The sequence below is a fragment of the Cyclopterus lumpus genome, chromosome 23 (assembly GCF_009769545.1).
Source record: "Cyclopterus lumpus isolate fCycLum1 chromosome 23, fCycLum1.pri, whole genome shotgun sequence".
In the NCBI taxonomy this organism is placed as follows: Eukaryota; Metazoa; Chordata; class Actinopteri; order Perciformes; family Cyclopteridae; genus Cyclopterus; species Cyclopterus lumpus.
Window position 1 is genome coordinate 16,138,365 of NC_046988.1, and position 24,502 is coordinate 16,162,866.

Consider the following 24,502-nt stretch of genomic DNA (forward strand, 5'->3'; position numbering starts at 1 on the left):
CTGCATAACCGTGCGATGCACGCGCGTGCACACACACACACACACACACACACACACACACACACACACACACACACACGTGTCCAGGTGCAGACTTACAGGTAGGACGTGAAGACGCTCAGGTTTTGCGGCACCTCCCGGAGCCCGAGGTCCGAGCAGTCCACCCGGTGCAGCAGCCCGTCCACCGCGCACCGGCAGCGGCCGGGGCAGCCCGCCCGCCCCGCTCCTCGGTCCCCGTCCCCGGAGCTCTCCACTCCGGCCGCCGCGGAGCTCCTTAACCCGGCCGAGAGGAGCGTGAACGCGGCCAGCAGAGCCACGAACCCCGGCATGTCCTCTCCGAGGCTTCGCCTCCTTTCTGATCCGGATCACGTTGGTTTTACACTAGAAGCAGTTCGGAGTGACTTTAATCTGGATTATTATTAAAATAGTGACTTGTAAAGTTCCACTAGTCCCAAGTTGGTCGCTTTCCAGGCTGCACGCGTGCAGCGACAGAGCCGGAGTGTGTGTGCGTGTGCGTGTGAGTGTGAGAGTGAGAGTGAGAGTCCCTCCACTCATACTACAGTGTGTCAGCCCCGTTTACTTTTATATGGTCTACTCACTGTCTGCCTGTCTGCCTGCCTGTCTCTCTGCCTGCCTGACTGTCTGTCTGAACACTAATAATTAATACAAATAAATATTGGAGTATTGTGCTTGATTGGCTCAGTAGGCATATGTTTATTTTATTTTATAATTTGTATTAATTGTATCAATTTTATTATTTTAATTACATTTTGCTAGGTCATTTTGACAATATGTGTATGTTCTTCTTGATTTGTGTTTTTAAATAAAAAAGAATAGATGAACATAAAATAATTATTCAAATAAATCACCAAAATAATACATCTTTACCACCCAAAAAGTCAACCTATTACCTATTGTATAACAATGTTATATATTATACAGATATTATAACATTGATGATTTATTTAATTACTGTTAGCAGTGATGGAAGAAGTATTCAGATACTTTACTGCAGTAAAGATACGAATACCACACTGAAAATACTACACAAGTAAAAGTACTGCATTCAAAACATTACTGTAAAGTAAAAGTATTAGCAGATAAATGTATTTCTAATTCTACTGCAGCACATGAGCATCAAGCTTATTCAAACCATGTTGGATGATTCCCGTTATCAGTAACGGTATTACCCTGGTGGGATTCTTTAACCCAGTTGTAGCGTAACATGTAGCGTAACATGTAGCGTAACATGTAGCGTAACATGTAGCGTAACATTGTTGGGTACCATGTAGCGTACCATGTAGCGTAACATTGTAGCGAAACATTGTAGCGAAACATTGTAGCGAAACATTGTAGCGAAACATTGTAGCGGAAAATTGTAGCGAAACATTGTAGTGTAACATTGTAGCATAGCATTGTAGCGTAACATTCTAGCGTAACATGTAGTGGAATATCATAGTGTAACATTGTAGCATACCCTGTAACGAAACATGTAGCGAAACATGTAACGTAACATTGTAGTGTAACATTGTAGCGTAACATGTAGCGTAACATGTAGCGTAACATGTAGCGTAACATGTAGCGTAACATGTAGCGCAACATGTAGTGTAACATGTAGCGTAACATGAAGCGTAACATGTAGCGTAACATGTAGCGTAACATGTAGCGTAACATGTAGCGTAACATGTAGCGTAACATGTAGCGTAACATGTAGCGTAACATGTAGCGTAACATGAAGCGTAACATGTAGCGTAACATGTAGCGTAACATGTAGCGTAACATGTAGCGTAACATGTAGCGTAACATGTAGCGTAACATGTAGCGTAACATGTAGCGTAACATGTAGCGTAACATGTAGCGTAACATTGTAGCCTAACATTGTAGCGTAACATTGTAGCGTAACATTGTAGCATAAGATGTAGCGTAACATTGTAGTGTAACATTGTAGAATAAGATGTAGCATAAGATGTAGCATAAGATGTAGCATAAGATGTAGCATAAGATGTAGCATAAGATGTAGCATAAGATGTAGCATAAGATGTAGCATAAGATGTAGCATAAGATGTAGCGTAACATGTAGCGTAACATGTAGCGTAACATGTAGCGTAACATGTAGCGTAACATGTAGCGTAACATGTAGCGTAACATGTAGCGTAACATTGTAGTGTAACATTGTAGCGTAACATGTAGCGTAACATGTAGCGTAACATGTAGTGGAATATCATAGCGAAACATTGTAGTGTACCCTGTAACGAAACATGTAGCGAAACATGTAACTTAACATTGTAGCATAACATTGTAGCGTAACATTGTAGCGTAACATTGTAGCGTAACATTGTAGCGTAACATTGTAGCGTAACATTGTAGCGTAACATGTAGCGTAACATTTAGTGTACCATGTAGCGTAACATGTAGTGTAACATTGTAGCGTACCATGTAATGAAACATGTAGCATAACATGTATCATAACATTGTAGCGTAACATTGTAGCGTAACATGTAGCGTAACATGTAGCGTAACATGTAGCGTAACATTTAGCGTACCATGTAGCGTAACATGTAGTGTAACATCGTAGCGTACCATGTAATGAAACATGTATCATAACATTGTAGCGTAACATTGTAGCGTAACATTGTAGCGTAACATGTAGCGTAACATGTAGTGTAACATTTAGCGTACCATGTAGCGTAACATGTAGTGTAACATTGTAGCGTACCATGTAATGAAACATGTATCATAACATTGTAGCGTAACATTGTAGTGTAACATTGTAGTGTAACATTGTAGCGTAACATGTAGCGTAACATGTAGTGTAACATTGTAGCGTAACATTGTAGCGTAACATTGTAGCGTAACATTGTAGCGTAACATGTAGTGTAACATTGTAGCGTACCATGTATCATAACATTGTAGCGTAACATTGTAGCGTAACATTGTAGCGTAACATTGTAGCGTAACATTGTAGCGTAACATTGTAGCGTAACATTGTAGCGTAACATTGTAGCGTAACATTGTAGCGTAACATTGTAGCGTGTTAGGGCGCGTTAGTAACGAACTGAGACTATTTCTGAATCTGTGCTTCAACACTCGTTGACTGAACAGACGGAAACAAAACCAGGAGCTAGAAGAGGCTGAAAAGAAGCTGGAACGCACCTTTAAACCCACAAAGTTGTTTCATTCATGAACACAGACGCTGAGTTCTGGTTAATGATTGGCACTATAAGAGAGATATGAAGATGCTTATCGCACACACACATACACACACGTACACACACGTACACACACTGCACTAAAGCGGTGATGCAACAGTTGACATTATGAAGCAATCTCTCTACAACCAGAAGAGTTCGTCTCACTTTATTCAAACAAATTGTAAATATTTTATTACACGTTCAGATTGACGCACTCTCATAACCGATCATTAAATAATCTTCAGGGAGTGTTTTCATTTAATCGATTGATTAGTCTGTGAAACTGTTTTTGTCCAAACACCCAAAGAATGAAAACAATCAGGAACAATCTGTGAGGCTGAAATCACAGAATTTTGGAATTGTTTCACTATTTCTGCTAAAAATAGTTTTTTAACAATCATCAAAATATTTTCCAATTGACTCATTTATTAATCAGCTCGTTTCAGCCCTCCTTAGCAGAAAGACTTGAAACAGTCTCTGACCTCATTAAAATCTCTTTAAATGTAAGAACAATGTCATGCATCAGAATACAAAATACAGCTAATAAAAAGTTAAAAACAAATAAAAGGCTGTACGCTAAAAAGGGGTGGTAATAAATACACAAGTATTATAAATATTAAAAAGTATCTGCACTTCTGTAAACTCAACCCCGTATCTATGTGTGACTTAAAATGTAAATTAAATACAAATGTATTTTACATTTGAGAAAAAGGACATTTTTATGTATATTTCCTTTTTCTCAAATGTAAAATACATTTTTATGTTATATATATATATTAGTGTTGGTTCGACTTTAGTTCCAGAGACACTGCTTCTTATTTATGTTTCAGTTTCCCTGCGGCTCCATTCACAGTCAGACTCCGCCCCCTCGTGGCCGGACCGCTTTACTGCAGCCACACCAACAGGACAAGTTTGTTTACATGTTTGTGTTGTAATTTTAAAGTCGATGAAGAAACTCGGGATCCTTGAAGAAGCTCCAGAGGTCAAAAGCGGAAGAAGTACTCGAGATATTCAACATAGAAGTAGTTATACAATGTGAGAAATAGTACGTTACGAGTAGAAATAAAAATACAATGATTTACTTTATTCACCCGGACAGCTGATCTGGGGGGCGCTGCCTGAACAACTCTACAGAGTCATTGGAAATCATTTTATTGAACAGTGTTCTTTATTAAATAATCATAGTTATTTTCAGGAAGCTTCGGCAAATAGATTGTAAACAGCAGACCTGTGAAATAAAGACACTGAGCTCATGTTGTGTGTGTTTTGGGGTGTCACCCATGTGTCTGGAGTTCACGTGATACATAACACATGGTGGAAAGAAAATCTAACATTTGAAATGCTTTTTTGATGTACTCTGGGGCAATCAGGGACGTGACCTTTGACCCCGTCTACATCTCTTCTGTTCACTATCCATTCAATGCAGGACCTTCTGAAGATAAACATGAAACTATATTCATCTGTGCCACGACTGCCACCTTTGAATTGGAATAAAAGATATAATTAAAAAGTTGCATTAAAATGTAAAAAAGGAATCAGAATAAAACTACAAAAATGCATTTAACCTCACAGGAAAGTCCCAGAACGCATTCTGATTTCACACAAACCGTCGCACATTGATTTATTTTGAATGAATTTAAATAACTGATAAAATATAATGATAATCCGTGTGTTTGTTTGATGTTTGCCGACATCAGAAACCCCAGCAGCTCCGAGGATCGTGACCCTGTCGTCATGTGACGCCGCAGAGAGGCGAAAGCAAGTCGGAGTGCTCACTCTGCTGCGAGTTCCCGAGTCCTGACGAACAAATAAACACGAGACTGGAAGTCGAGTTTCGGCTACGAAATATAAATACACTTTGAGAATAATATATGGGTGTTGTTTGGATTCTTTACTCCAGCAAATATACAGAGTAAAGAATCCGCAACGGAAAGAGACACGAGCAGTAAAAAAGATAAAACGGGGTGGGACTTCGGCTCCTCAGTGAACCATGGTCACGCGCGTAGACGATCTTCGCTATAGCTAGCCGGCTACCTCCTATCCGAAAGAGACGCCATTATTTTGGGGAAAGAAGACGTCCGCGTCGGGTAGCAAGAGGAAGTATCTCTCAGTTTGGACCCGCTCCTCTCACACCTGTGGGGGGGTACTGATTAAACTCAGACCCGTTTCCGCTCTCGAAGGTGTTAAACTCCTGATTTGTGCTCATTTTGTGGAAAAAAAAGAAGAAAAAGAACAAGAAGAAGAAGCCGGAAGCTGATGTGAGCTGCGCAGAGACTTCAAGCTCTCCGCGCTCGTTCTGATCACAAATAAATAAAAAGGAGCGTTAATAAACTGTCATGGCGGCCGGAGGGGCGGGCAGCAGGACGTACTCGTTCAAGGTGGTGCTGCTGGGGGAAGGCTGCGTGGGGAAGACGTCCCTGGTGCTCCGCTACTGCGAGAACAAGTTCAACGACAAGCACATCACCACTCTGCAGGTGAGGCGCACCGGAAGCGGGTTAGTTAGCTGGTTAGCTTGGTTAACGAGTGGGTTAATTAACTGGTTAGTTAGGGGCGATGACGCATGTTGTGTTTTGGGTGAAATCAAAGCAGCAGGGCGGTGTTTGTGTTGTGCTGCGCGTGTCGTGCTGCACGGGTCGTCCCGGGGGAGCGGGGTTAGCTTGGTGTGTGTTTACCTGCCGTGGAACACACCTGTGTGATATCAGACTGGGGAATGTAGTACACGAGCCAAAGAACTGAGGTATCCGTGTTTGAGGTACTTGTACTGTACGCATTCATTTCAACTGCATTTTAGAGGTACATATAGTACTTGTTACTGTACTACATGTCAGAGGTACATATAGTACTTGTTATTGTACTACATGTCAGAGGTACATATAGTACTTGTTATTGTACTACATGTCAGAGGTACATATAGTACTTGTTATTGTACTACATGTCAGAGGTACATATAGTACTTGTTACTGTACTACATGTCAGAGGTACATATAGTACTTGTTACTGTACTACATCTCAGAGGTACATATAGTACTTGTTATTGTACTACATGTCAGAGGTACATATAGTACTTGTTACTGTACTACATGTCAGAGGTACATATAGTACTTGTTATTGTACTACATGTCAGAGGTACATATAGTACTTGTTACTGTACTACATGTCAGAGGTACATATAGTACTTGTTATTGTACTACATGTCAGAGGTACATATAGTACTTGTTACTGTACTACATGTCACAGGTACATATAGTACTTGTTATTGTACTACATGTCAGAGGTACATATAGTACTTGTTACTGTACTACATCTCAGAGGTACATATAGTACTTGTTATTGTACTACATCTCAGAGGTACATATAATACTTGTTACTGTACTACATGTCAGAGGTACATATAGTACTTGTTATTGTACTACATCTCAAAGGTACATATAATACTTGTTAATGTACTACATGTCACAGGTACATATAGTACTTGTTAATGTACTACTTGTCAGAGGTACATATAGTACTTGTTACTGTACTACATGTCAGAGGTACATATAGTACTTGTTAATGTACTACATGTCAGAGGTACATATAGTACTTGTTAATGTACTACATCTCAGAGGTACATATAGTACTTGTTATTGTACTACATGTTAGAGGTACATATAGTACTTGTTAATGTACTACTTGTCAGAGGTACATATAGTACTTGTTATTGTACTACATGTTAGAGGTACATATAGTACTTGTTATTGTACTACATGTTAGAGGTACATATAGTACTTGTTAATGTACTACTTGTCAGAGGTACATATAGTACTTGTTATTGTACTACATGTTAGAGGTACATATAGTACTTGTTATTGTACTACATGTTAGAGGTACATATAGTACTTGTTATTGTACTACATGTTAGAGGTACATATAGTACTTGTTATTGTACTACATGTTAGAGGTACATATAGTACTTGTTAATGTACTACTTGTCAGAGGTACATATAGTACTTGTTAATGTACTACTTGTCAGAGGTACATATAGTACTTGTTATTGTACTACATGTTAGAGGTACATATAGTACTTGTTAATGTACTACTTGTCAGAGGTACATATAGTACTTGTTATTGTACTACATGTTAGAGGTACATATAGTACTTGTTAATGTACTACTTGTCAGAGGTACATATAGTACTTGTTATTGTACTACATGTTAGAGGTACATATAGTACTTGTTATTGTACTACATGTTAGAGGTACATATAGTACTTGTTAATGTACTACTTGTCAGAGGTACATATAGTACTTGTTATTGTACTACATGTCAGAGGTACATATAGTACTTGTAATTGTACTACTTGTCAGAGGTACATATAGTACTTGTTATTGTACTACATGTCAGAGGTACATATAGTACTTGTTATTGTACTACATGTTAGAGGTACATATAGTACTTGTTAATGTACTACTTGTCAGAGGTACATATAGTACTTGTTAATGTACTACTTGTCAGAGGTACATATAGTACTTGTTATTGTACTACATGTTAGAGGTACATATAGTACTTGTTAATGTACTACTTGTCAGAGGTACATATAGTACTTGTTATTGTACTACATGTTAGAGGTACATATAGTACTTGTTAATGTACTACTTGTCAGAGGTACATATAGTACTTGTTATTGTACTACATGTTAGAGGTACATATAGTACTTGTTAATGTACTACTTGTCAGAGGTACATATAGTACTTGTTAATGTACTACATGTCAGAGGTACATATAGTACTTGTTAATGTACTACATGTCAGAGGTACATATAGTACTTGTTAATGTACTACTTGTCAGAGGTACATATAGTACTTGTTATTGTACTACATGTTAGAGGTACATATAGTACTTGTTATTGTACTACATGTTAGAGGTACATATAGTACTTGTTAATGTACTACTTGTCAGAGGTACATATAGTACTTGTTATTGTACTACATGTCAGAGGTACATATAGTACTTGTTATTGTACTACATGTTAGAGGTACATATAGTACTTGTTAATGTACTACTTGTCAGAGGTACATATAGTACTTGTTAATGTACTACTTGTCAGAGGTACATATAGTACTTGTTATTGTACTACATGTCAGAGGTACATATAGTACTTGTTAATGTACTACTTGTCAGAGGTACATATAGTACTTGTTAATGTACTACTTGTCAGAGGTACATATAGTACTTGTTAATGTACTACATGTCAGAGGTACATATAGTACTTGTTATTGTACTACATGTCAGAGGTACATATAGTACTTGTTAATGTACTACATGTCAGAGGTACATATAGTACTTGTTAATGTACTACTTGTCAGAGGTACATATAGTACTTGTTAATGTACTACTTGTCAGAGGTACATATAGTACTTGTTATTGTACTACTTGTCAGAGGTACATATAGTACTTGTTAATGTACTACATGTCAGAGGTACATATAGTACTTGTTAATGTACTACTTGTCAGAGGTACATATAGTACTTGTTAATGTACTACTTGTCAGAGGTACATATAGTACTTGTTATTGTACTACATGTTAGAGGTACATATAGTACTTGTTAATGTACTACTTGTCAGAGGTACATATAGTACTTGTTAATGTACTACATGTCAGAGGTACATATAGTACTTGTTATTGTACTACATGTCAGAGGTACATATAGTACTTGTTAATGTACTACATGTCAGAGGTACATATAGTACTTGTTAATGTACTACTTGTCAGAGGTACATATAGTACTTGTTAATGTACTACTTGTCAGAGGTACATATAGTACTTGTTATTGTACTACATGTTAGAGGTACATATAGTACTTGTTAATGTACTACTTGTCAGAGGTACATATAGTACTTGTTATTGTACTACATGTTAGAGGTACATATAGTACTTGTTAATGTACTACATGTTAGAGGTACATATAGTACTTGTTAATGTACTACTTGTCAGAGGTACATATAGTACTTGTTAATGTACTACTTGTCAGAGGTACATATAGTACTTGTTATTGTACTACATGTTAGAGGTACATATAGTACTTGTTAATGTACTACATGTTAGAGGTACATATAGTACTTGTTAATGTACTACTTGTCAGAGGTACATATAGTACTTGTTATTGTACTACATGTTAGAGGTACATATAGTACTTGTTAATGTACTACTTGTCAGAGGTACATATAGTACTTGTTATTGTACTACATGTTAGAGGTACATATAGTACTTGTTATTGTACTACATGTTAGAGGTACATATAGTACTTGTTAATGTACTACTTGTCAGAGGTACATATAGTACTTGTTAATGTACTACTTGTCAGAGGTACATATAGTACTTGTTAATGTACTACTTGTCAGAGTTACATATAGTACTTGTTACTGTACTACATGTCAGAGGTACATATAGTACTTGTTAATGTACTACATGTCAGAGGTACATATAGTACTTGTTAATGTTAATGTACTACTTGTCAGAGGTACATATAGTACTTGTTACTGTACTACATGTCAGAGGTACATATAGTACTTGTTAATGTACTACATCTCAGAGGTACATATAGTACTTGTTACTGTACTACATGTCAGAGGTAAATATAGTACTTGTTATTGTACTACATGTCAGAGGTACATATAGTACTTGTTAATGTACTACATCTCAGAGGTACATTTAGTACTTGTTAATGTACTACCTCTTGTTAATGTACTACATGTCAGAGGTACATATAGTACTTGTTACTGTACTACATCTCAGAGGTACATATAGTACTTGTTAATGTACTACATGTCAGAGGTACATATAGTACTTGTTACTGTACTACATGTCAGAGGTACATATAGTACTTGTTAATGTACTACATCTCAGAGGTACATTTAGTACTTGTTAATGTACTACCTCTTGTTAATGTACTACATGTCAGAGGTACATTTAGTACTTGTTAATGTACTACCTCTTGTTAATGTACTACATCTCAGAGGTACATTTAGTACTTGTTAATGTACTACCTCTTGTTAATGTACTACATGTCAGAGGTACATATAGTACTTGTTACTGTACTACATCTCAGAGGTACATATAGTACTTGTTAATGTACTACATGTCAGAGGTACATATATTACTTGTTAATGTACTACATGTCACAGGTACATATAGTACTTGTTACTGTACTACATCTCAGAGGTACATTTAGTACTTGTTACTGTACTACATGTCAGAGGTACATATATTACTTGTTAATGTACTACATGTCACAGGTACATATAGTACTTGTTACTGTACTACATCTCAGAGGTACATTTAGTACTCCATATTAATCCAACATGAGTTATAATAAGAAACCATTTTGCAGTATTTTTAGTATTTTCACAGCTTGGTCGTAGTAGTTTTACTGCAGTAAAGACTCTGAATACTTCCATCGTTGTACATTAATATCAAAGCAGACTGTTAATAATCAATAATCAATGTGTCATCAATAATTAAATGTTGTTCTCGACCTAAATTCTGCTAATTAAACCCACCGAGTGTCGTCCATCAAAAGCTTTGTTATTATAATGGTATTATTATGTTATTATAATGGTGTTATTATGTTATTATAATGGTGTTATTATGTTATTATAATGGTGTTATTATGTTATTATAATGGTGTTATTATGTTATTATAATGGTGTTATTATTTATTATAATGAGAGTTGTTGATATAAAAAGATTAAAGGTGCGTTGGGAATATTCGCAACGCTTTACTCGCGTCAGTTTATTCGCCAGACAAGTTGAGTTCATTCGCCTCTTTCGCAACCAAAGGGGGCGTGGCTTATCTCAGAGGCTAGTTCTGCGAGAGCAGCAGCAGCTAAGGGGGGCGGAGCTTCTCAACGCTGATTGGCTTTCAACCTGGCGGGTTGCAACGCGCCATTCGGGTCCATCGCAACGCCCGGCGAATTTCTCAACCATTCGCGTCTGTGCGTTGACTTCGTTATGGAAGCGACTCGCAACGCGTTTGGTGTGAACGCCCCATTGGAGCAAGAAGACGTTATGTTGGTGTGTTCACATGTTAGCTAGCTAGCTAGCTAACTAGCTAACAGCGTCTCCTCTCCTTTCCTCCTCTCCTCCTCCTCTCCTTTCCTCCTCTCCTCTCCTCCTCTCCTCCTCTCCTCTCCTCTCCTCCTCTCCTCCTCTCGTCGCCTCCTCTCCTCCTCTCCTCTCCTCTCCTCCTCTCCTCCTCTCCTTTCCTCTCCTCTCCTTTCCTTTCCTCCTTTCCTCCTCTCCTCCTCCTCTCCTCTCCTTTCCTCTCCTCTCCTCTCCTTTCCTTTCCTCCTCTCCTCCTCCTCTCCTCTCCTTTCCTCCTCTCCTCTCCTCCTCCTCCTCTCCTCGTCTCCTCCTCTCGTCTCCTCCTCTCCTTTCCTCTCCTCCTCCTCTCCTCCTCTCCTCTCCTCCTCTCCTCCTCTCCTCTCCTCATGTTTCCACAGTTCTCCTCTCCTCAGAGATGTTATTGAGCTAACTGTTCTGGGATCAGACATGTTTGAGCTCGACCAATCACAGCTCTTCTTTTATGACTCATTTAATTTAGTTAATCTGCTGTCAGACCGTCTTATTTTAATTGTGCTTAATAAATAGTTTAGTAACTGTTTGTCCCAATAGTTCTGGTTCTCAGCCCGCTGACATTACACACACACACACTATATATATATAGTGTGTGTGTGTGTAATGTATGTATATATGTATGTGTGTATATATATATATATATATATATATATATATATATATATATATATATATATATAAACAATTCAATCACACTGTTGTAGCATCAATAATAAAATCACAGATTCTGTCACAGACAAAACCAATAATCAATTAACCATCAACATTATTTAGAAGTCAGAACACACACACACACACACACACACACACACACACACACGCACACACACACACACACACACACTGTTAATCCTTCAGGTGTGATCGACTAACAGACCAAAGGTCAAAGGTCACGTCCATGTGATCATGAGACGTTCAGAATCCCAGTCAGTCAAAGTACATCAATAACATGTTTTCTGTTTGTATTAAACCCTAATTATTATCTCCTCCTCCTCCTCCCCCTCTTCTTCCTCTTCTCTTCTTTCTCTTCCTGTTCTTCTTCTTTCTCTTCCACCTCTTCTCCTCCTCCTCCTCTTCCTCCCTCCTCCCCCTCCTCTTCTTCTCCTCCTCCTCTTCTCTTCTTCCTCCTCCTCTTTTCCTCCTCCTCTTCTTCCTCCCTCCTCCTCCTCTTCTCTTCCTCCCTCCTCTTCTTCCTCCCTCCTCTTCTCTTTCTCCCTCCTCTTCTTCCTCCCTCCTCTTCTCTTCCTCCCTCCTCTTCTTCTTCCTTCCTCCTCCCTCTTCTTCTTCCTCCCTACTCTTCTTCCTCCCTCCTCTTCTCTTCCTCCCTCCTCTTCTCTTTCTCCCTCCTCTTCTTCCTCCCTCCTCTTCTCTTCGTCCCTCCTCTTCTTCTTCCTCCCTCCTCTTCTCTTTCTCCCTCCTCTTCTCTTCCTCCCTCCTCTTCTCTTCCTCCCTCCTCTTCTCTTCCTCCCTCCTCTTCTTCTTCCTCCCTCCTCCTCCCTCCTCTTCTTCTTCCTCCCTCCTCTTCTCTTCCTCCTCCCTCTTCTTCTTCCTCCCTCCTCCTCCCTCCTCCTCTTCTTCCTCTTCTCTTCTTCCTCCCTCCTCCTCCTCCCTCCTCCTCCTCCTCTTCCTCTGCAGGCGTCGTTCCTCACGAAGAAGCTCAACATCACAGGAAAGAGGGTGAACTTGGCCATCTGGGTGAGATTCTCAGATACTCTGACTTACTCATGAAGTACGAAGTAGAAAAACACGAGTACGAAGTATTCAGCGTGTTTGTGTGTGTTTGTGTGTGTTTGTGTGTGTTTTTGTGTGTTTGTGTGTGTTTTTGTGTGTTTTCAGGACACGGCGGGTCAGGAGCGTTTCCACGCTTTGGGGCCGATTTACTACCGCGACTCCAACGGAGCCGTGCTGGTGTACGACATCACCGACGAGGACTCCTTTCTGAAGGTAGTACTACCTGCAGTACTCTGAGTACTTTCAGAGTACTCTGAGTACTTTCAGAGTACTCTGTAGAATCATGGACATCAGACTTTTATCTGCTTCAGTGTTGAAAAGTACTCGAGTACTGTAATTAAGTACTAACATGATGTACTTATACTCCACAAATCCAGATTATACCAAATATGATGAATAAAGTATTATTACAGATTAAACTACCAGCAGTATATAAAGTCATTACTATAATATATATATATATATATATATATATATATATATAAGAAATAATGTATGTTTATTAGTATTGATTAAAACTGTTAACGGCCCTGTTCATTATTTTTTAAACATCTAAAATAATTTCTGGACAAAATGAATTGTTAAATTTGTTAATTGATAAATTATTTAAATTGTTACCTAAAAGAAAAAAAAGAAAAATATATATATAGATATATTCAAATAAAACATATAAAACAAATGAAACATATAAAACATATAAAATATAAAACACAAAACATATAAAGTATAAAACTTAAGTGTGTTTCTGTCTGCAGGTGAAGAACTGGGTCAAAGAGCTCAGGAAAATGTTGGGGAACGAGATCTGTTTATGTATAGTAGGTAAGTTATTTATGGTTGTTGTTGTTTATGACTTATTTATGATCGAACAAACATTGAACAATGATAATAATAGTAATGGAAGTAATAGAATAATTAAAGCGGTAATAGAAATGTTACTACTAATAATAGTAATAATAATATAACTGGTGATTTTAGCCCAAAATGACCTCATTATGATAATAAGCATCCAGACTTTGAGTCTTCAAAAGGAAACTCGTAATTATTTACTTTTGTCACTTTAATTTCATCTTTATTTATTTATTTGTTACCATTGGCAACAATAATAATGTTCTTAATTGATTTGATCCGTTTGTTTTTATGTCTTTTTAAATACAAAGTTGAGTGTTTAACTGGATTAAGTTGTCGTGTTCATGAAATCTGATTCAGATGATTTTGATGAAGCAGTAAATCACATTTAATTATTAGGGAGATAAATGTGTGACTTTCATTTATTTTAAGCTTTTTTTCTCATAAATCTATATTTTTGGTCTTTAGTGCACTTCTACTTTCTGTTGAATAATTCAGATCATTTAATAGGAATAATTAAAGGAACTGTACGTATAAATGACCACCTCAGGATGAGTAATATAATTTTGCATAATAATAATATTTAAAATAATTATTGTTGTTATTTTTTATAATGTCAACATTAATATGAATTAATAATAATATTGATCTAGAAGGTGGAGATAACAAGAAGATAATTCATTATATTTGTAAGCTTTTTATTCTCATCTGTTGACTGAAAGAATATTCTATTCTATTATATAATTTTTTTTAATTCAAGGATAAAAGCGAATACATTTAAATATAAAAATGAATATTCATGAGCTGCAGTGGAAAAAAACCCAAATTTAATAGACTAAGCAGTTTGATTTATTTTCTCTGCAGGTAATAAAATTGATTTGGACAAAGACCGACATGTTTCAGTGGAAGAGGCGGAGAGGTAAGAAGTGATGAAGATGATGACGAAGGTGGTGGTGTTTCTGAGCATGCTCAGTACGTCTTCTCTCTCTCTCTAAGTTACGCCGAGTCGGTCGGAGCCAAACATTATCACTCGTCAGCCAAGTTGAATAAAGGCATCGAGGAGCTTTTCCTGGATCTTTGTAAACGTAAGAACTCGTTTTGGGCTGGAAACGGATAGCTTAGCATAACGACTGGAAACAGATAGCTTAGCATAAAGACTGGAAACAGATAGCTTAGCATAAAGACTGGAAACGGATAGCTTAGCATAAAGACTGGAAACGGATAGCTTAGCATAACGACTGGAAACAGATAGCTTAGCATAAAGACTGGAAACGGATAGCTTGACATAAAGACTGGAAACAGATAGCTTAGCATAAAGACTGGAAAAAGATAGCTTAGCATAAAGACTGGAAACGGATAGCTTGGCATAAAGGCTGGAAACGGATAGCTTGGCATAAAGGCTGGAAGCAGGTGGAAACAGATAGCTTAGCATAAAGACTGGAAACGGATAGCTTGGCATAAAGACTGCAAGCGGGTGGAAACGGATAGCTTGGCATAAAGACTGGAAACAGATAGCTTAGCATAAAGACTGGAAACAGATAGCTTGGCATAAAGACTGGAAACAGATAGCTTAGCATAAAGACTGGAAACGGATAGCTTGGCATAAAGGCTGGAAACGGATAGCTTGGCATAAAGGCTGGAAGCAGGTGGAAACAGATAGCTTAGCATAAAGACTGGAAACGGATAGCTTGGCATAAAGACTGCAAGCGGGTGGAAACGGATAGCTTGGCATAAAGACTGGAAACAGATAGCTTAGCATAAAGACTGGAAACAGATAGCTTGGCATAAAGACTGGAAACAGATAGCTTGGCATAAAGACTGGAAACAGATAGCTTAGCATAAAGACTGGAAACAGATAGCTTAGCATAAAGACTGGAAACTGATAGCTTGGCATAAAGACTGGAAGCAGGTGGAAACGGATAGCTTAGCATAAAGACTGGAAACAGATAGCTTAGCATAAAGACTGGAAACAGGTGGAAACGGATAGCTTAGCATAAAGACTGGAAACAGATAGCTTAGCATAACGACTGGAAACAGATAGCTTAGCATAAAGACTGGAAACAGGTGGAAACGGATAGCTTAGCATAAAGACTGGAAACGGATAGCTTGGCATAAAGGCTGGAAACGGATAGCTTGGCATAAAGGCTGGAAGCAGGTGGAAACAGATAGCTTAGCATAAAGACTGGAAACGGATAGCTTGGCATAAAGACTGCAAGCGGGTGGAAACGGATAGCTTGGCATAAAGACTGGAAACAGATAGCTTAGCATAAAGACTGGAAACGGATAGCTTGGCATAAAGACTGGAAACAGATAGCTTAGCATAAAGACTGGAAACAGATAGCTTAGCATAAAGACTGGAAACTGATAGCTTCGCATAAAGACTGGAAGCAGGTGGAAACGGATAGCTTAGCATAAAGACTGGAAACTGATAGCTTCGCATAAAGACTGGAAGCAGGTGGAAACGGATAGCTTAGCATAAAGACTGGAAACAGATAGCTTAGCATAAAGACTGGAAACAGGTGGAAATGGATAGCTTAGCATAAAGACTGGAAACAGATAGCTTAGCATAAAGACTGGAAACGGATAGCTTGGCATAAAGGCTGGAAACGGATAGCTTGGCATAAAGGCTGCAAGCGGGTGGAAACGGATAGCTTACCATAAAGACTGGAAACAGATAGCTTAGCATAAAGACTGGAAACGGATAGCTTAGCATAACGACTGGAAACAGATAGCTTAGCATAAAGACTGGAAACAGATAGCTTAGCATAAAGACTGGGAAACAGATAGCTTAGCATAAAGACTGGAAACAGATAGCTTAGCATAAAGACTGGAAACAGGTGGAAACGGATAGCTTAGCATAAAGACCGGAAACAAGTGGAAACGGATAGCTTAGCATAAAGACTGGAAACAGATAGCTTAGCATAAAGACTGGAAACAGGTGGAAACGGATAGCTTAGCATAAAGACTGGAAACAAGTGGAAACAGATAGCTTAGCATAAAGACTGGGAAACAGATAGCTTAGCATAAAGACTGGAAACAGTTGGAAACAGATAGCTTAGCATAAAGACTGGAAACAGATATATATATTTGAGGTTTATTTTTATTGGAACTGTTTCTCTTGTTTTCAGGGATGATGGAGACGGCTCAGGCCGAGGAGAGATTGAAGGGCAACGGAGCCAGCCAATCAGCATCGAGTAGGCGGGGCGTACAGATTGTCGATGACGAACCACAATCCACGCCCGCGGGAGGATGCTGCTCTTCTGGCTAACACACACTCACACGCACACGCTTGCAGACATAATATTCACACACACACACACACACACACACACACACACACACATTTGAGTCTCTGTTGCTTTAGAATCTTAAAAATAATAAAAAATAATCCCAAATGTTTTTTTGCTGGGAAATAATATTTAAAATGGTTTAATCACTGTTCCCTTCAAAATAAAAGCATCTCATGATCAAATTGAGCGATTTTCAATTTGATGAAAATCCACATTTTCAGAACTAAAATCTCTAATTTCCCACAGAAGCAGTGATTTCAAAGTAAACACTGAAGCTGTTTTTTTTTAATACTTCACGAAGAAAAGAGCTGAAGTAACTTTAAATGGCGCCAGAGATTTATTATTATAATTCATTTTGTTGTCTTTTCTTTTTTTTGGTGGGATAAAACATACAAACACACACTGTATAAACCTCCATTAATCATCATATTTATCTATAAATATAAACATGTTTCTTCCTGATATTAAACCCCTGGAGGAGCGTGAAACGGCGCCGCCTGCTGGACAAAACATTAAAGGACAGGTTTCCATTCTTTCAAGTTTTTATCTCCACTCAACGAAAACGCTCTGGAAGAGGTTTTAAAGTTCTTCTTAAAGGGACAGTAGCGCTGTTTAGACGTACTACACTCCACTGGTCAGTAGTACTACTCTGACTATGGAGAAGTACTTCATTCAAATACATGTCTGTCCCTTTAAAAGATGAACTTCTATTTTTTTTATTTATTTTTTTTTACACAGAATTAATATTTATCCTCCATTTCAGACGAAGTGAAGATCAATAACCCCTTAACGGTTACTACGAGATATTAAAGGATCATGTGACTAAAAAAGAACCGGTTTAAATGTGTGTTTTTGGTTTTTCGGGGTTTTTCTTTTATTCCAGAATGTTGTAATAAAATAAAATCGACTGGAAAAAGTCCGACGACGTCGTCGTTTTTAAATCTTTTAATCTCTTAAATCATCACGTTTGTCACGAAAGAAATAATTTAATGAATAATTCTGAACTCAGACAAATTAAATAGGTTTCATTAAATAAGAGGTGAAGTAATTTAACTAAATATTTTTTTGTAAACTGCATTTTGTAAATAATAAAAAAATAAAGGAATAATTTCAATGTCTCCGTTTGCAAAAAAATATAAAACCTTCATATGTCTAAAACTTATGATATTAATTATATTAAACTGAAAAAAACTGACTAATTTAGAAAATAGAAATAACAAATAAAACAGTTCTAACATATTTATGTGTATATAATATTTATTGTGATAAAGGTATTTAATTTGTCTGTAAAAAAGATTTTCAAACTACTTTTGTCCAAAACCTCAAAATGTCAGTTTGTAAAACAGAGAAACTGTAAATGTTAAATAAATCAGATCAATAATTCCTCTGATCTGCCGATCAATATTAAGGATTGACGCTAATGATTAATATTAATGATTAACGGTTGCCTTTTCCAGTTGATCTGAATGAAACTATATGCCGCTTATTTAAAAAAAAAAAATTATATATAGATATATATTTAAATATATATATGGATATATATTTAAATAAATATGGACTGCAACATTTACTTTCACGTATTTAATGTTTGATAAATTGATAAAATGACTTACATTTATTCACAACTTTGTAAAACAAAAGAAAAAGCTTGAAACAAATAAAATTCTTCAAATTCAAATTCTTGTCCATTAATTCTCATTCTAATTGATTAAATCATCTTTAAATATAATAATCGCTTCCTCAATATTGTGCTGCTCAAAGTTCAGCTCCTTCACCCCCCCCTCCTTCTCTTCCTCTTCATCTTCCCCCTCCTCTTCCTCTTTGTGCATGTTTGATTTCTGTTTTTCTTTTAAATGGTGAATTAATAAAACCTGAGCATCAAATTTAATAAATTATATTTACTCAGAAATCTGTACATGAAACAAAGTATTTTCTGTGTACTTCTACTTTCATTCATCTGCCTTTGAGAAATAATCGCTGCAAGAAGTAAAAACACTTCCTGTTTCTTTAAAAGAGAAACACTTTGTAAATCTTATTTTTTCATCAGATTTAACGCGTCGTCCGTTCTTCATGTTGATTTTACAGATTAAATCAAAGTAGAAATGACGTCATGTTTTTACTCATTTTAAATGCTTGTTAGAAACCGTCGTGACGCCGTTTGTCCACCAGAGGGCGCTGTTGATCCGATAATCAAACGACTTATTGATTCTGAGTCGTGAACCGCTTTTCATCAGTTGAGATTATTAGAGTTGTGTTTATATTATACTTCAAAATAAAGTTACATTTCAATATTGGAGATGGCAATAAATACTCAAGTTTACTGGAGTATTTCAGTACATTTACTAAAAGTACTGAAATATATTTATAAAAAGTACTGGTCTTTTATTTTAAGTATATTTTTTCTCAATTTCAGGCAGAAAATCCACACACACATCTTAAGCTTCAAAATGCAGCAGGTTTATTTCAGTGCCTCAGCAGATTGAACATTTACATAAACAAGAAAATATTTATTAAGTTATTTAAAAATAGTTTTTTTGCATCTTGTCCTTTAGGAAACTACAGCCGAAAAAAAACGGTTCTCAAAAACATTTTAATTTCAAATCACACTTTCTGGAGTTAGTTTTATCTTCTTTAATCTGACCTCAAATTATTGGGATCTTGATTTTATTATCATTGAAAAAAATCAACAAAAAAGTTTTCTTGATAGTCGATTTAAAATTCTCCAGAAGAAAATGTAACCAAAAATCTCATGAATTAAATCAACATCAATAAGCCCCGCCCCCCAGAATGCACCGACCAATCAAATGCACTCTAGCCTAATTCAAGATGGAACCCAGAGGAGTAACAGTTCCCGTCCGAAAGGCACTTTGAGAGGCGACCCCCCGCCCTGAACAGGAAGCGCCCCCCCCCCCCCCCCCCCTGAACAGGAAGCAACGCCCCCCTCTAGTAGCCGGGGGGGTTGTGCAGCTCCTGGTATTTGGGAGGAGGCGTGGTGAAGATGGCCGGCACCGTCATCAGGACGGTGGGCCGGTTGTGGTTACGCATCTGGTGGATGATGGCGGAGGACAGCGCCATGCCGATCAGCTGGAGGAGACAGTATTATTATTATTAATAAATATATATATATATATTTTTGTATAAATCCGAATACAAAGGGCTGTTCTCACCGCCAGGGCGGCCAGCGTGAAGGCGACTCCGATCATGACGTTGGACAGCAGCAGGACGTAGTGGAGGATGACGGGGAAGCAGGTCTGGAGACGAGGTCACTTTGTTTACTCTGAGCTGAACATCATCATCAAGTTCACGTTTCGGCTCCACTCACCTTGATGTAGACGGACTTCCTCGGCATCAGGATGCCCTGAAGGAAAACCACAGAAGAAGAAACGCGTTAGTGAGCTGCCTTTAAATGACCCAACGACGGACGAAGCGTTTGTTTGTTTGTTTGTTTGTTTGTCACCTGGTAGATGACGGATTGACACTTTCCCTCCATCTTGTCCGGGTCGCACTCACACGTGGTGGGGATGTTGTCCTCCCAGTCCAGGTAGCTGAACAGACCGCAGCAGTGCAGCTGGAACCACAGAAGAAGAAAACGTCAGGCCTGTTTTTAAAGAGACGGCGTCTTCGCGACTTCCTGCTTCATTCGGACGACTTCCTGCTTCATTCGGACGACTTCCTGCTTCATTCGGACGACTTCCTGCTTCATTCGGACGACTTCCTGCTTCATTCGGACCGAACCAGAAGAAGAGACGTCGGAAACGGGAAAGATCCCAGCTTTCCTTGAAGTTAGTGTACTTTTACTCCATGAAGCCGATAGTACTAGTGTACTTTTACTCCATGAAGCAGATAGTACTAGTGTACTTTTACTCCATGAAGCAGATAGTACTAGTGTACTTTTACTCCATGAAGCAGATAGTACTAGTGTACTTTTACTCCTTGAAGCTGATTCCTGTGTTTGTTCAGAGAGTCGATGGAGAAACTTTATTGCAGCATTATTAAAATATAAGTTTTACATCAGTTCCTGTTTGTTTTAATGAATAAAAAAAAAACTCAAAGGGTTCTTCTTCTTCTTCTAAACAGGAAGTCAAATAAAATCCACTTTGTCCTCCAAGAGATTTGCATCTCTGGCCGATAACCCACCTGGCAGCCAGCCAATCAGGCGGCTCCGAGGCCGCACAGGTGCAGCCCTGTAAACAACTTGCAGAAGAATACACTTTTTAAATGTGTATTCACTGAATTAACAAAAAAATAAAATAATGGAGCTGCGTCATGATAATTAAGATAGAATGCGTTTAAATTAACTTTGTCTCTCGATTTAATTAAAATTACAGTTTTTTTATTTTTTATCTCGACTTTCTCGGGTTTCATTCATTTCGTCACCAGTTCCCGAAACGATCAGAACAAAAAGCAGTCAAACTGGTTTCAGATAAGAGGTGACATACAAATACTCATTCCAGTGTGTGTGTGTGTGTGTGTGTGTGTGTGTGTGTGTCACCTGTCTCTGGAGGCTGTCGGCCATGCTCTTCACATCGTATGAAGCTTTGTCGAGAGGGAGAAGCGCACGAAACTTCTCTTCCAAAACTCTCTCCAACTAACGAAGAATGAACGTCACAACAAGACAAACGGATGAGCCCACGTCAAAAGGAGGGGGGGGGGGGTTACAGTGGGGGGGGGGGCGTTACCTTGGGGTGGGCGGCGACGGCGGGGACTCCAGCTCGGAGCATCATCAGACTGCCGATGACCATACACACCAGGAACTGGAGAGAGAAACAGGAAATGACATCACAGCGATTCCCCAAACTTTTCTTTAAGGACAGAGTTTCCACAGATCGGCGTTCGAGCCCAAACAGACTCTGAAGGAACAGGAAGTGCCGTCTCACAAACAGGAAGTGCCGTCTCAAACAGGAAGTGCTGTGTCACAACAGCAAGAACAAAAAGGAACCTTTTGAAGTCATTCTGGAACTTTCTCTCTAGATTCATCCAGCGAGTTGATCTCACGGGCTTTGATTAGTAAATGAAAGACGTGGTCTCGGTACGCACCACGATCAGACAGGCCCGGTTCTCCCTGTGGGCGCCGAAGGCTCCCAGGATGGCGATCACCATGGTGATGGCGCCCACGGCGTAGAGGACGATGAGGCCGACGGTTCGACCCTCCAGCTGAAAGAAGGCGAAGCGGACGGGTTCATATGCATTTCATTATTATTATTATTATTATTGTTGTCTAAATACAGTTTGTTCTTACGCCTTCGCCTCCATCAACGTTCGTGACGACCTGTGACAGCAGAGCGAGCGCGATGATGACGCCGCCCACGATCTGAAAAAAATTGTCCAAATTAAATGATATATATATATATATCCTGTTTAATCTTCTAAAATGTGACAGTTTGCTGATGTTCACATTAAATACAATATTTTGTGTCATAAAATGCCGTTATCAGGCTATAAAATATGGAGATTTATTGTTGTATTACACTGAATAAGACAAAAGACATTTAAAGACTTTGAGAAACGAAAGTTGTTCTCACGGAGAACAACTTTCATGAGAACCGGTGGAACCGGAAACAAAAACCCAGAGACTCAACATCAGAGGCTTTTATTGTGAAAAATAAAAAAAGTTTCTGCAGACAAGCTGCAAACTATTAAACATAATTGTTGCCAGAACAGTTTTTAAAGAACAAACAGTGAACAAAGTGTTCAATATGTCAGTTGAACAGGAATAAATTACATTTCTTACTAAATCACTGGAAATTTAAATACAGTTTAAGCCACTGAGGGGAATGCGAGGTTGAGCAGTAACAATAAAACGACATTATTTAAATAAATAAAATAATCGATTAGTTAAATCGACTGCGCAGTTTTAATTCCTCACTACATCCGGGTACCGCGGTCACGGAACGGCGGCTCGCGGCCATTTTTAAAAACGCCAACTCACCGCGAAGAAGATGTTGAAGATGGTGAAGATGAGTTTGAGGCACGCGTTGACCTGCGCCATGTTTAATTAAACACGAAGAGACCGCGGAGATACGAAGATGGCGTCGAAGGAGAAGGAGCTCCGTTCACCGTGAAGGGCAGAGAGGGAGTAACGGGAGGTGCGATGGTTTTATGTGACAGGGGGAGACGGGGGCGGGGCTTCCGGTAAAGAGGAGAGGGGGAGGGGGGGGTGGAAGGGGGAGAGAGAGAGAGAGAGAGAGAGGGAGAGAGGCAGGGGAGAGAGGGGGGGGGGGAGAGAGAGAGAGAGAGAGAGGGAGAGAGGGAGGAGAGAGGGGGGGAGAGAGAGAGAGAGAGAGAGGAGGGGCTTCATTCCGGAAGACGAATGGAAACATTCCATTCCACATACGTAACGTGTTGGAACGTAACTCCACGGAGGGGGGCGGGGCGGAGGGGGGGGGGCGGAGTTACGTTCCAACACGATTCCCGGAAGTGACTTTTCCTTTCAGTGAATTCCTGTAAACAACAAAAGAGCTGCAGAAAGAAAAGAATGAACAGATGTTTTCTATTGTCTTCAGTTAAAGATGAAAACCTTAGTTTTGGGCTGTTGGGTTTATTAAATAGTTAAAATATAGTGTTTTAAAGTTTGTTTGTGGAAGGAAACTTTGCACTTAAATGAGTATTAAAATATAGTTTGGTCTCATAAAATGTGAATAAAACAACGTGATCTTTAAATGACGTAAAAGCAGCTTTAAAAAGACTATAAAAAGAAGCAGATATTAACATTTAAGATGTGGAACCATCAAATGTTTTATTGTTATAGAAAAGATTAAAGAGTTTGAGAGTTTTGTTGGTTTGTCAGTCTGAAGGAAAACAACAACAATTATATCATCAAAACAAGTATCCAGATATGTTAGTAAAAGTATAAATACTGCAGTTTAAATACTAAAAATCCTGCAAAAGTACAAAAAGTACTCATTTAGCAGAATAACATATTATTGATGCTTTAATCTTTTCATGTACTTTATATGTATTATACGTAATATTACATCATTTATTAGTTTTTTTAATAATCTGAATCTGTAGTACTTTAAATACAGCTGCTTATCATTATCATTATGATTATTACTATAATTATTATTTTAATAATAATAATTTACTACTTTTATTATATTTGTTATTACTATTAATTTAAGGAAGGAGACAGAGAAGGAGACAGAAGGAGACAGGGAAGGAGACAGAAGGAGACAGGGAAGGAGACAGAGAAGGAGACAGAAGGAGACAGGGAAGGAGACAGAAGGAGACAGGGAAGGAGACAGAGAAGGAGACAGAGAAGGAGACAAGGAAGGAGACAGAGAATGAGACAGAAGGAGACAGAAGGAGACAGGGAAGGAGACAGGGAAG

At 38.4% G+C, this 24,502-nt stretch overlaps 3 protein-coding genes across 4 annotated transcripts in view; 1 reads left to right on the top strand and 2 right to left on the bottom strand.

Moving 5' to 3' along the window:
• Nucleotides 1-329, bottom strand: part of LOC117726529 (leucine-rich repeat-containing G-protein coupled receptor 5-like) — a 33,158-nt gene extending 32,829 nt beyond the window's left edge. The window contains exon 1 of the mRNA XM_034526850.1: nt 100-329. Within this exon, the coding sequence (XP_034382741.1) occupies nt 100-329 (230 nt within the window). The remainder of the gene's footprint in view (nt 1-99) is intronic.
• A 4,872-nt stretch (nt 330-5,201) lies between these two features.
• Nucleotides 5,202-18,092, top strand: rab21 (RAB21, member RAS oncogene family). Its single transcript, XM_034525866.1, has 7 exons — nt 5,202-5,665; nt 12,942-13,001; nt 13,143-13,250; nt 13,793-13,856; nt 14,748-14,802; nt 14,880-14,968; nt 17,012-18,092. The coding sequence occupies exons 1-7, from the start codon at nt 5,528-5,530 to the stop codon at nt 17,149-17,151; spliced, it is 654 nt and encodes a 217-aa protein (XP_034381757.1). The 5' UTR covers nt 5,202-5,527; the 3' UTR covers nt 17,152-18,092.
• Nucleotides 18,093-19,608: 1,516 nt separating this feature from the next.
• On the bottom strand, nt 19,609-23,281 carry LOC117725954 (tetraspanin-8-like). 2 transcript variants are annotated; one of them, XM_034525865.1, is made up of 9 exons: nt 23,103-23,279; nt 22,413-22,484; nt 22,211-22,327; nt 21,853-21,927; nt 21,666-21,761; nt 20,631-20,741; nt 20,496-20,531; nt 20,341-20,424; nt 19,609-20,257 (listed from the first exon to the last, which is right to left on the bottom strand). In XM_034525865.1, the coding sequence occupies exons 1-9, from the start codon at nt 23,160-23,162 to the stop codon at nt 20,117-20,119; spliced, it is 792 nt and encodes a 263-aa protein (XP_034381756.1). In that variant the 5' UTR covers nt 23,163-23,279; the 3' UTR covers nt 19,609-20,116. The 2 variants fall into 2 exon arrangements, with proteins under 2 accessions (XP_034381756.1, XP_034381755.1); XM_034525864.1 differs by having other exon boundaries at nt 20,085-20,257; nt 20,631-20,747; nt 23,103-23,281.
• Between the last annotated feature and the right edge of the window lie 1,221 nt (nt 23,282-24,502).